The sequence below is a fragment of the Budorcas taxicolor genome, chromosome 3 (assembly GCF_023091745.1).
Source record: "Budorcas taxicolor isolate Tak-1 chromosome 3, Takin1.1, whole genome shotgun sequence".
NCBI lineage: Eukaryota > Metazoa > Chordata > Mammalia > Artiodactyla > Bovidae > Budorcas > Budorcas taxicolor.
This window is the reverse complement of record NC_068912.1, coordinates 110787806-110801232: the sequence shown is the minus strand read 5'-3', so window position 1 is coordinate 110801232 and position 13427 is coordinate 110787806. Positions and strand designations below refer to the sequence as shown.

Genomic DNA, 13427 nt, shown 5'->3' with positions numbered 1-13427 from the left:
ATGCTGAGCACTACTTTTTTTTAGGCTGCATTTATAAGGGAGCAATAAACGAATTTAAATCTGAGTGATTTAGAGTTTGGATCAAATTAGTAATTTTATCCAACAGATTCGCAAGCTGTCCTATCTGTTAATGGCAGAAAAGATATGTGTTTCAATGCAATCTGCTCATTATATACAAAATCATCACAGCCTAAATCAGATTTATCTTTAATATATTCTTCAAAATGCTTTAAAATAATATATACAATCATGGAAAAAAATTTAAATATACAAATCTCCCTTTAAAAAGACTGCCCTTTATTCTGAGATATGAACTATCCTACCTTTGGGGGGAGGGAACGGATGTTAAAATAGCCTTACATATTTCAAAATAAAAAGCTTTTTTAAAAATAGTCTTTTTTGGAACAATGGTGACAATTAGTAACTATATTTTTAATCTCCCTGTACTTAGCAAAATAACTGATATATCAGTTTCCAAAGTTACTCCAGCATTTCTCTGGAATATTAAATGCCAAAGATTAAAAACCACTGCATTAATTACCACTCTCCATGGCACCAAACAAGCTACTGCCTTTAACGTAAGACCTACTGAGCCTTTCTCTATGGACGAGAAAAGTGAGCTTTAGAGACGTTCATCAACTTGCACAAGGTCACAAAAATACCAAGCGCACAAATGGGAATCAAACCTAGGTCTGTTTCAAAACCCATGCTCTCTCCCTCATAAATGCACAAATACAATATAACATAATTACAATAATGAATTCAAACCCTGGCCCCCAAGTCAAGTTTCCCTGGTATAGGCTCTCCCATCTCCTTTCACTCACAGCACTTGTCATAATACATCACTTCACATTTATTTGGGTGATAATCTGTTCAATGTCTAACATCCCTCTTCCTCCCACACTAGACTGAAAGGACCATGTCCACTATAGGCAGGGATCCCATCTGTTTTTCCACTTCTGTACATTCAACACCCAGCACAGTCAACATAACACAACGGAGAAGACTATGGGCTCTGAGAGCAGACAGAAACAAGTGTAACCCTGGTTCTTTTTTTGCAGTGGGGTGGCCAGGCACCAACACAACTTGAAACTTTTTATTGTATAGGACAACGGTTACAGAACACAAAGATTCGGGAAAACCCACTGCCTGGGCCCAACAAAAGTATTTGCCTTCTCGGTTCACAGTTCTCTGGGCCGCACGGGGACAGGCTTCTTCCTACATGGCTCTAGTAGAAGGTCCGTGACAGTAATCAACACAAGAAGAGCCACATCTGAGTGTAGCTGTAGGCGGGTGGGTGGTTAAAGTGGGCCAGCCTCATTTCAATTTCTTGAGTGTGACCCTGAAGACACGGATATGGATGGCTGAATTGTTGCAGATCTGGAGCAGCGGCTCTCCTGTATCCATCCCTGGTTCCCACTCATCTACAAGCTCCACGGCAGAGGTACCGGCAGCCTTGTGCAAAGCCCTGAAGCTGCTAGCCTGCAGCTGTAGGGCAATGTGAATGACACCGATGATAGGCAGGCCCAAGTGGTGGATGAAGATCTCAGTGCAGGCATTCTGACTTCCAGCCCTTCGGCCTAGCAGTTTCTGGCAGCAGGCCAGCTGGACCATAAGGCCAGTCTTCTTGTGGACATAAATGTCACTGGGCCTCCAGGGCAGGCAGTGGGGAAGCCGCTCCCACAGGGTGTACTCCACTGGGTCAGGCTCAGCCTTGACCACCCCAACAGGCTCTCGATTTTCAGCCACGCTGTGTGTCTCTCTCCAGTCCACAGTGCCCTCCACGTGCTCGTGGCCCACTCCCCAATCAAGCAATCAGCTGATACAAGACACTGTCCACAACCCCCAGGCTCTAAGAAGGGAGAGAAAGAAAGGGTGCACCGCAGGAATGACAGGACACTAGCAATCCCAGTGTTCAGGAATAAGTCATTTAATCTTTTTCAGTTCCAATTTCCTTATCTAAAAAGACAGTATTACCTAACCCACTGGACTGAATTTATGGGACATATGATTTAAAACAAATAAAGTACATAGCATGATCCCTTACAATTAGCCAAAAGTTAAATATGACTCATGAACAAAATGCTACCTCTTATTATTATTTTCATAATTATAACACCGAATAAACATTTGTTGAATGAATGAATCCAAATTCATTCAATTCAAAGTGTGTGTGCGTGCTCAGTACTCAGTCGTGTCCAGCTCTTTGCAACCCCACAGGCTGTAGCCACCAGGCTCCTCTGTCCACGGAATTTTCCAGGCAAGAATACTGGAGTGTGTTGCCATTTTGTCCTCTAGGGGATATTCCCAACCGAGGGACTGAACCCACATCTCCGTGATCTCCTGCACTGGCAGGTGGAGTCTTTTACCACTGAACCACCTGGCAATTCAAAGTGGACATTCTTAAACAGTATACTTAAATAACAATATTCACTTATTGGCACTTGTAAAAAAGGAGAAGTTAAAAGTACATATATAGACTGCCTTCAACTTAACCAAAAAAAACACTTAAGACTCAATAAAAGGTTGTCCATCATCAACTCAATCTCTTAATATTTTTCTAATATGCCTGCTACATTTCCCTAGTCAGTCTGTCTTACTTCACAAAGTAACTGTTCCACACCTCCATCACTCCTAAGTCCAAACCCCATATATTTCTGACTCAGTAATGTTTCTGTTTCACCAAGAAAATAGAAGCAGTTAAGTAAGAATTCCCTCAGCATCCTGACTGCCTCTTCCACCATGCCTACACATGGACTGGCAAACTGTCCTTGAACCTTACAGAAAAAGGCAACCTTCTCAGCCACAGCTGAAACAATGCCTGTGTTCGGGGTCCCTTTCCCTCCCCCTTTTTACAGCACTTCATACTCTCTTTGTGTATCCTAAGCCTCTCTCCACCTTGTCAATGAAAGCAGCATGAACTGTAAAGAGGCAAAAAGATAGTCTATACGGGTTCTTAGAACTGCAATTCAGGGGTCACAGATTCTGGAGGAACCCAGAATAGTGTCCCAGTGGAGGAGAATGCATAGGAGATTTTACAGGGAAAAGGAGGAAGTTCAAGCAGGCTTACACAAGCTGTTGACTAAGAATTTGGATTGGAGGATAAATCTGTTCTGTACATTCAATTGGGATATTGAGCACACCTCATCTGTTACTAGAGAAAGGTATGGTTTCCTTAGTCCAGAAGTAGTCCAGTTCTTAGCACTGTTCTCTCCTTTCGGCAACTCAGCAACTATTCAGCAATTTTACGTTACAGAGTTCACCAAGAGTTCAGCATGGGTACCAAACAGGATGACCCTCAAGGAGTCTCAGCCATTCCTGCCTTTGTTCCTTTCACAACTTCCATGTTGGTCTCTTCCCTTTAGCTTATAAGGAACCTATCGCATAGGGAACTACTGCCCTCTCTGCTCTCTCCCTTCACAACTAAACTTAACAGGAAAAGTATTCCATTCTTTCTCTACCTTTTCACTTTGATTCCCTCCTGAACACAACGCAATCAAGCTGTTGCTTCAACTGAAAGATAACCAATTATCTCAAATTGCATAAGTCAATAAAAACAATTTTAGGTTTTATCTTTCTCGGTCTCTCAAAAACATCTGACATCACCAATAATTCTATTGGTTGTCTTCTGGTTATGTTATTTCAATTCATCATTACTATTTCTTAGCATCCTTCATTAATCTTATACTCACCCCAAGTAAATGGTGGGCTCCCCAGGTGGTTCAGTGGTAAAGAATCTGCCTGCCAATGCAGGAGACACAGGTTCAATCCCGAAGTCAGGAAGATCCTCTGGAGAAGGAAATGGCAACCCACTCCAGTATTTTTGCTTGGGAAATCCCATGGACACAGAAGTTTGGTGGGCTACAGTCCATGGGGTCACGAAAGAGCTGGACACAACTTAGCAACTAAGCAACAACAAAGTCAATGGTTCCAAATTCAGTGGCATCGGAAACCCTTAAGGTCTTGTTAAGACACAGATTTTTGGGTTTCAGCCTCAAAATTTCTTATTCAGCAGGTCTGGAGCATGAACTAAGAACATACATTTCTAATAGGTTCCCAGGCAATAACAAGGCTGCTGCTTGGGAGATTACTTGAAGCCATTTTGAAGCATTAAATTAATCCAGTTCCTAGCGCTCTATCCTGAGCTCTACTCTTTTCTCTATTTTTGTTCCCTGAACAATGCATCCACTTTCATGACTTCAACCATCACCTTATATAGGGTGACCAAATATAAATATAGCAAATAAAAATATAAAACCACCACTTAATTTTAAGTTTCAAATAAACAACAGATAATTTTTTAGTATGAGTCCCAAATACTGCATGCAACATGCATGCTAAGTCACTTCAGTCATGTCCGACTCTTTGCAACCCTATGGACTATGGCCCACCAGGCTCCTTTGTCCATGGGGTTTTCCAGGCAAGAATACTGGAGTGGGTTGCCATGCCCTTCTCCAGGGGATCTTCCCAACCCAGGGACCAAACCTACATCTCTTACATCTACCTATATTGGCAAGCAGGTTCTTTACCACTAGCTCCACCAATATTTACATGAAAAAAATATTCACTGTTCGTTTGATAGGCAAATGTAACCAAACATTCTGTTTTTAACTGGCAACACAATACCTACATACAGATAACTCTCTAATCTCTAAATACTACTCTCTAATCTCTAAATATGTGCAAGTGCCTCCGAGGGCAAAATTATCACTTGAATGCCCCCATGAGCCCCTTGAACACAACAGATCTCCAACTACACTCATTACTTCCTCTTAAATCCTGCTCCTAGCCCCTCAGTAAATAGTATCATCACAAACTGAACTTACTGAAGCCCAGAAACCTCTGAGTTTTCCTGGATCCTCCTTGACCCTCATACCTCATATACTATCTCTAAGTCGGATCTGCTGCTGCTAAGTCACTTCAGTCGTGTCCAACTCTGTGCGACCCCATAGACATCAGCCTACCGGGCTCCCCCATCCCTGGGATTCTCCAGGCAAGAACACTGGAGCGGGTTTCCATTTACTTCTCCAATGCATGAAAGTGAAAAGTGAAAGTGGAGTTGCTCAGTCGTGTCCGACTCTTCACGACCCCATGGACTGCAGCCCACCAGGCTCCTCTGCCCATGGGATTTTCCAGGCAAGAGTACTGGAGTGGGGTGCCGTTGCCTTCTCCGCTAAGTCGGATCAATTCTATCTAAATATCTAAAATTTATTCTCTTCTCCCACTTTACTGTTGAAATACCCAACCACTGAATATATCACATTCTCTCCCCCCTCAATGAGTTGGCACATGCTCTCTTCTCTGTCTGAAGGTTTTAATCAACTGCTATAACTCAAGCACTACCCACCCTGTAAAACCCTCCTCTTCTCCCTAGACAGACATAAGGTATCCTTTCCCTATGCTCCCCATGCATCTTACACAATTTTTAAAATTATGGTAATTATATCATATTATGATTCTATATCTGTACAGATTATCTGCACAGATTCTGTATCTGTAGAGGGAGCACAAAGCAACAGAAAGAATACATGTTTGAAGTCAGTCCAAGCTAAGTTCCTACTCTAACTCTGACGCTTCCTTTGAGTTTGGTAAGTTACCTAACCTGTCCTTCCTTCAGTTCCCTCCTTTTTAAAACGGGGTAAGGATACTTTCCTTCTATGTTTGTAGAGTTTAAATGAGACTGGGCAAGACACAGTGAGCATACCTTTTGGCAGGGCACAGTCACCCACAAATAGCTACCTCTCCCATTTCCATACCGTTACTCCTCCTCATGCCATCAATTCACTTGAGAGCAGAGGCCCTATCTTTTCATCTCTGTAGCGCCTCTGAAAACAAAGTAACTAACACAGCTTAGCATCCTGGTTAAGGGTTTGGGCTCTTGAACCAGACCACTTGGGTTCAAATGATAGCTCATCGATTTACTAGGTTGTGTTACATTTTATCTGTGTCTCTGTTTCCCTGTGTGTGAAACGGGAATAACATACTTAACTCACAGGATTTGTGAGTGTCATGTATAAACTGCTTACAACAGTGTTCAACAAGTGCTATAGGTCATATATGCAGGAATAAAAGCTCACTGAATAACTGAGTGACAATTCATATAGCTTTAGTAGCCAAGCTTCAGCAATATGTGAATTCCTGATGTTCAAGCTGGTTTTAGAAAAGGCAGAGGAACCAGAGATCAAATTGCCAACATCCACTGGATCATGGAAAAAGCAAGAGTTCCAGAAAAACATCTATTTCTGCTTTATTGACTATGCCAAAGCCTTTGACTGTGTGGATCACAATAAACTGTGGAAAATTCTGAAAGAGATGGGAATACCAGACCACCTGACCTGCCTCTTGAGAAATCTGTATGCAGGTCAGGAAGCAACAATTAGAACTGGACATGGAACAACAGACTGGTTCCAAATAGGAAAAGGAGTACGTCAAGGCTGTATATTGTCACCTTGCTTATTTAACTTGTATGCAGAGTACATCATGAGAAACGCTGGACTGGAAGACACACAAGCCGGAATCAAGATTGCCAGGCGAAATATCAATAACCTCAGATATGCAGATGACACCACTCTTACGGCAGAAAGTGAAGAGGAGCTAAAAAGCCTCTTGATGAAAGTGAAAGTGGAGAGTGAAAAAGTTGGCTTAAAGCTCAACATTCAGAAAACGAAGATCATGGCATCCGGTCCCATCACTTCATGGGAAATAGATGGGGAAACAGTAGAAACAGTGTCAGACTTTATATTTTTGGGGGGCTCCAAAATCACTGCAGATGGTGATTGCAGCCATGAAATTAAAAGAATTTTACTCCTTGGAAGAAAAGTTATGACCAACCTAGACAGCATATTCAAAAGCAGAGACATTACTTTGCCGACTAAGGTCCATCTACTCAAGGCTATGGTTTTTCCAGTAGTCATGTATGGATGTGAAAGTTGGACTGTGAAGAAGGCTGAGAGCCGAAGAATGGATGCTTTTGAACTGTGGTGTTGGAGAAGACTCTTGAGAGTCCCTTGGACTGCAAGAAGATCCAACAGTCCATTCTGAAGGAGATCAGCCCTGGGATTTCTTTGGAAGGAATGATGCTGAAGCTGAAGCTCCAGTACTTTGGCCACCTCATGCGAAGAGTTGACTCATTGGAAAAGACTCTGATGCTGGGAGGGATTGGGGGCAGGAGGAGAAGGGGACGACAGAGGATGAGATGGCTGGATGGCATCACGGACTCGATGGATGTGAGTCTGACTGAACTCCGGGAGTTGGTAATGGACAGGGAGGCCTGGCATGCTGCGATTCATGGGGTCGCAAAGAGTCGGACATGACTGAGCGACTGAACTTGAACTTGACTTAGTATCCAGAGCAGACCCCTAATACATGAGAAAACAGTGAACTTTTTCAACTTCTTCTCTACTATTTTCCAATATTCAAATATTTCCAATATGCAAACATGAAAAGGAGCACACACTATTTGTTCAATTGGCTTTTCCATCATAGCCGACACTCTATCATGAAAAATTATAGCCCATTCACCTTCAAGCATTAATATAAACCAAAGAGAACTGAAGAAGCCCCGATCCACTTAAATTTACATTGCAAGCTGTCAGTGGGATTTTCTTTACCACAATTTTTATATTCAGGAAGAATACTCAATTAATTCATAGTTTAATATTTCTTAAATTTTTAGACTACAGGCAAAGTACAATGAAAGAAATATTGGATTTGGAATCTTTAAAAACTGGTTTGTATGCCAGCTTTGCCATGAGACGAAGTCACTTACTCCTTCATGCTCAGTTTCCTCATCTGTGAAACACAGGCTCTTTTATTTTAATTACTGAGCATATGCAGTCATTGTGCAGGCAACTGAGGTCACATAAGACCAGACTCTGAAAACAAAATTCACTGACCTGTAGATGCCATAATAAAAGTGAAAGCACTACACACAATTTAAAGAAAAATAGAGAGCGGCTAATTCTAAGTGACAAGACAGTTAAACCGTATCTTAAAAGAGGAGAAACTTTCTGCCAAGCTACCTAGTTTAGGATACAAAGGCAGGAGAAATGGCACATGCAAAGGCAAGGAAACAAAAATTAACATAATATACCTTTTTGTGAAATGCAAATAGTTTGCAGGATCATAGATTAGAAAAGGTGGGGAAGATAGCGAAGAGGGAAACAAAGGTCTAAATATGGATAGTTTGGATATAACACGAAAAAGTTTGTTTTATCCCACAGGAGGAGACAAGGTCTTTAAAGAGAACAATGTCATCAAATTTGTAAAGAGTACCTTAGCGCTCTTTCCCTGTCGCTGTGGAGTCACATGGGAGGCAGAGGTTTAGGTGCATTCAAAATTCGGCTCCAACCACCGCTATGGCACCATGGCTATAGCCCACCGCACCGTGGTGGAGGAAGGCATTTCTGCTGGAGGTGTAATGGACATGAATGCTGCTTTACAAGAGGTGCTAAAGACTACCCTTACCCAGGATAGCCTAGCAAGGGGAATTTCAAAGCTACCAAACCCCATCTTTTTGTGTTTGCATCTAATTCTGATGAGCTTATCTCAAGTTGGTGAAGGCCCTTGTGATGAATGACAAATCAACCTAATTAAGGACAATGATAACAAAAAAGCCAGAAGAAAGGGCAGGCCTCTGTAAAACTGACAAGAGAGGGGAAAAACCCTGTAAAACAGATAATTGCAGTTGTGCGGTGGTTATGGACTATAGCAGAGAGTCTCAAGCAAAGGATGTCATTGAGGGGTACTTCTAATATTAATAGAAAAAATGATTTAATTAAAAATTTGGCTCTTGTTACTCAAAAAAAGAGAGAGAGAGAGTACCATGGTATCACTATATAGGATTTTCATGAATGTGACTGAAGAGATAATGTTTAATAGGAAACTCAATGTTATAAAAGTCCAGATGAGAAATAATGAAACAGAGAGGAAAAGGAAGAGTGAAAAACTCTTAAAAGGTAGAATCCACAAAACTGGGCAAACAAATGGTTACTTTTGGCAAAGGAAGAATTACTATCTGGAGGGAAAATAAGTGTCACAGATACCACCATCCCCTACCCCACATCCTGCAGACACTCCCTCAGAACCCTTCGCAGCACACCCCTTTAGGAAGGAGTGGAGGTGATGAACAGACAAATTATTTGACATCCCTGTCCTGGAATGATACTGCCTTTGAGATAATATGAGAAATAAAATATTATCATTATTATTTATATTTTCAGTATTATTGGTTTGCTTCTGCAATAAAGCCAGTAACTGGAGTATACGGCAAAGGAATTGTCCAAGATGAACAAAAAAATCACTTTTTGCCAAAACAACTAGCTGGTCTCTCGACACTGATCTCCACAGATCTCTAATCTGGGTCCCTAAAGGGTAGCCATACGATCTTTCCAAACATGTTTATCTTATTCTACCAAGTAATACCCTACAATGGCTTCACAAAGTTCTCATGATAAGACCAACATAAAACCAAAATTTGTAACAAAGTCCTGCATAATCTGGCTTCAAATTACTTACAGTGCCTCATCCTAGAAGCAAGATAGCACAGGCTCTCAAGTCTGACACCTGGATTTGAATTCAGTTTTTGCCATTTAGGAGCTATGATCTGTGGTAAACTACTGTGTACTTTGGTTTCCTCACCTCAAAAATGAGGATGATGATAAGGCTGTAAGAGTGGTGCTCATCACAGTCTAAGCACATGCAAGTTTTAACAAGTCAGTATTTCTAATGTCATGTTATGATGTACTCTACATATTGATATATCAATACCACTATCAGTATTGTCATTATAATCACCATTATCATCGTCATCACCATTTTCAGTTTTTACGTTCCAGGCCCACTGGTCTTGCGGTTCTTCAAAAGAACAATGCATCTTTCCAGATCAGAGCTTTCCTATATGCAGATCACTCTGTCTGAAACACTATCCTCCATGCCTTTGCCTAGTCCATTCATTCTGCAAAATTCAGCTTACAAATCCTCCTCCAGCCTGCACCCGCCAATCAAAACTAGGCCAGATTTCCCATTTTAGGCCTTTTTTCCACAGCATTTGTCATAGTTTGTAATTATATGTATTTATACAATGTGATCAATTACTTGTGTAATGTCCATTTCCTCTACTAACCTGCAAGTTCTATGAGGGAAGAGATTAAACTGACCTTGCTCACTGCTGGATTTCCAAAGCCTGGCATAGAGTAGACCACAAATACTTACAGACTAAAAGAAAACTACTATCAGATACATGAGAACTCTTTGTAAAGGTACCAAATAATGGGTAAAGGGTAATACACATTAGTTTCCTCTCACAAAAAGAAAGAGTTATCAAGATCTTTTTTCATTCAAGGAACATAAGAGGTAATTTACCCATCTAACAGGGGAAAAATCAATTTGGGTTACAAGTTAGAAACTTTACTAAAAATTTGAATTCAACAGATACAAGAAAAGAAATTAAAAAACAATTTTTTTAATTAAAGCGGAAATGCTTACTTGAGCATTGTCAGGTTCTTCTTTCATTTTGTCCAGAAGGGCTTGCTGTGGTGCCAGTGCTTTGCCACATTCACCATCCAAAGGTTCTTTCATCCTAATTCTTTACGTAAAGGGATTCCTCAGTCTAAACAGATTTCTTCTTGGTGGTAGACAGCTGGATTCCTAAAACACAACATAAAGGATTGATACTCAAGCTTATTTTTTTTTTTTTTCCTCCTTCATGTGTATCTGTATCAAAAGCTCTGTGTTGAGCGCAAGATTTTAGGGCTAAGCATTTGAAAAAACAACTCTTCTGAGGCCATGACTATACTCCTTCCTGACTTCTGTTCCTTCAGTAGCTGCCTTCACACTCAAAAAAAGAAAGTCTTAGAACAATAGTTCCCACTTCCCTGATATCTTTAAAGACAAACACTCTTGATTTTTTGTACGTTGAAAGTTACTGTGGGATTGAGCCTTGAAGACCAAGACGGGAGAGGAAATTACCAAGCTCTTGGAAGAAAGGACCTAGAAATACAGTTTCTGAGACCATGAGAATTAGTACTTGAAGCACACCTCCAGCTTATATGTCTCAAAGTGGGGCACACCAAGCTCCCCAGCCCCACCTCTAACTCAGCCTTCACTGGAGGTCTCCATAGGGGCCCCATCTTTGGCCTTACGACAAGCTCTAAGCTCAAGATGCCACCAAATGGACTGGTGTGCCCTTAAAGTGGTCCACCTGCACCTTTCAGGGTCTCATGGGGTCCATGTCCAGGAAGGAGCCCCTCTGAGCTCCACTGCCCAATCGCCTTCTTGTAAACAAGATTAGTCATTCAGACTTCCCTTCCCCTAGGAGACAACATATTAAATTGGACGTAGTACACCTAAAGCAAACGAAAACCCTGCCAAGTTGTCTTGATCCAGTCAAGCCAGGCATGGAAATGGTCAACGCCAGGCTTAAAAGCCAGTGCGAGAGATGAGAACTTATATGCCCACTTGCCACAGTTGTAACAATCATGTCTTATTCGCTTCCCAAATCTTGTCCCCCACCAGTAAGTCCCACGCCTGTCAGTGGGTACAAACACGGCAACGCTGCATCTGATAGAGGTAACGCGACCCGCATATGCCTGTCAGCCCATCTCTGCGGCGAAAACCCCAACGTTTCAGCTACCCAGCCAGACTGCGCTTCTTCCGCCCTGCGCCCGCCTCATCACGTGGCGCGGCCGCCGCCCCGCCCCATACGGCCCCTCCCGCTCCAATCGACCGCGCTCACCGTCTGCTGCCCTCGTCGCTCCTGGGAAGCCGTCGTCGCTCCGGGAAGCGGGGATAGAAGCTGGGGACCCCACGCCGGGACAATGAATACTTTCTCTTACTGAAATTTTTCTCAACGGTCCATCACAACGCAACAACCATACAACTGCGCGTGCGCAGCCCCGGTTGCCGCCCCGCCCCCTTCGTCCTTTCCCATCATGCTTCAGATCTGAGCTGAGCTGATTTCCCAGCATCCTCTCTCCTCATATATGGCTGACTTCTTAAAGAGACAGAGATCCAATAGTGAGAAGCTAGAGGAAGGGATTTGGGGGGAGAACCTAAGGGATACTGTAAGTGCTCTGCACCATTCTTATTTCCGGAAAGGTGACCTACAAAGAGAAGTTGAATAAGTGATAGCTAATATTTATTAAGCCAAGTGTTTGGTAAACACTTGGTATGAGTCTTTCCACTTATTCCTGACCACAACTCCAATGGTACAAATGTTTCTCTGGGAGCTGTAAATGAAGAGATTAATGAACTTGTTCAAAGTCAAGATTTGGTACATTTGCATTAAACATTGTTTTGGAGATACAGCTATGATTTGTGAGGCTGTCATTTATTCATTTTGACTGCTATATAATATTCCATTTTATGAATGTGATATAATTTATCTACTAGTGATGGACATTTGAGTTATTTCCAATTTTTGGCTATTAGAAATAATACTGCTGTGAACATTCTTGCCTCTTGTGACACATATGCTAGGTTTATACATAGCAGTGAAATTGCTTGTTTTGTTTATATGAAAGTTAAGCAAATAGTTTCAATTTTATTTTTTTTTAATTTTTATTTTTACTTTATTTTACTTTACAATACTGTATTGGTTTTGCCATATATTGACATGAATCCACCACGGGTGTACATGCGTTCCCAAATATGAACCCCCCTCCCACTTCCCTCCCCATAACATCTCTCTGGGTCATCCCCGTGCACCAGCCCCAAGCATGCTGTATCCTGCATCGGACATAGACTGGCAATTCGATTCTTACATGATAGTATACATGTTACAATGCCATTCTCCCAAATCATCCCACCCTCTCCCTTTCCCTCTGAGTCCAAAAGTCCGTTATACACCTCCGTGTTAAGATTTAATTTAATTTATTTATTTAATTGCCCTAGGTCTTGGTGGGCTACAGTATGTGAGGTCACAAAGAGTTGGACACACATATTAGTTATACCACATGAAATCTTCCTTAAGATGTGCAAGATCTTCTAAATGGGGCATGAAGCATCTTAAGCTGTGACAGTCAAGATCTACTTTCCATTGAACCAGGACACCCTGCATTGGGAGGTCCTCAAACAACAACTGAGCTGAACAAACAACTTTAGAAAATGGTTGTTTCGATTTGTACTCCCACCAGCCATTTATAAGAATTCCAGTTGCCCCACATCCCTGCAGATAATTACTGTTATTGTTGTAGTTCAGTCACCGAGTCATCTCTGACTCTTTGCAACCCCATGGACTGCAGCATGCCAGACTTCCCTGTCCCTACTGTACACCTTTTAAATTTTAAACATTCTGGTGGGGGTATAGTCGTATCTTACTGTGATTTTCATTTGGATTTCCCAGGCTTCTAATGAGACTGAACCCATTTTCCTGTTTTTTGATATCTGGATAGCCTCTTTTATGAATTGCCTATTCAAGTGTCTTACTC

At 41.8% G+C, this 13427-nt stretch overlaps 1 protein-coding gene across 1 annotated transcript in view; it reads right to left on the bottom strand.

Annotated features, from left to right (window-relative positions):
• ZMYM6 (zinc finger MYM-type containing 6) overlaps positions 1-11627 on the bottom strand; it is a 44677-nt gene extending 33050 nt beyond the window's left edge. Inside the window, exons 1-2 of the mRNA XM_052637720.1 lie at positions 11545-11627; positions 10486-10647 (exon numbers count right to left, since the gene is read on the bottom strand). Of these exons, the coding sequence (XP_052493680.1) occupies positions 10486-10578 (93 nt within the window). The 5' untranslated portion in view covers positions 10579-10647; positions 11545-11627. The remainder of the gene's footprint in view (positions 1-10485; positions 10648-11544) is intronic.
• Positions 11628-13427: the final 1800 nt, after the last annotated feature.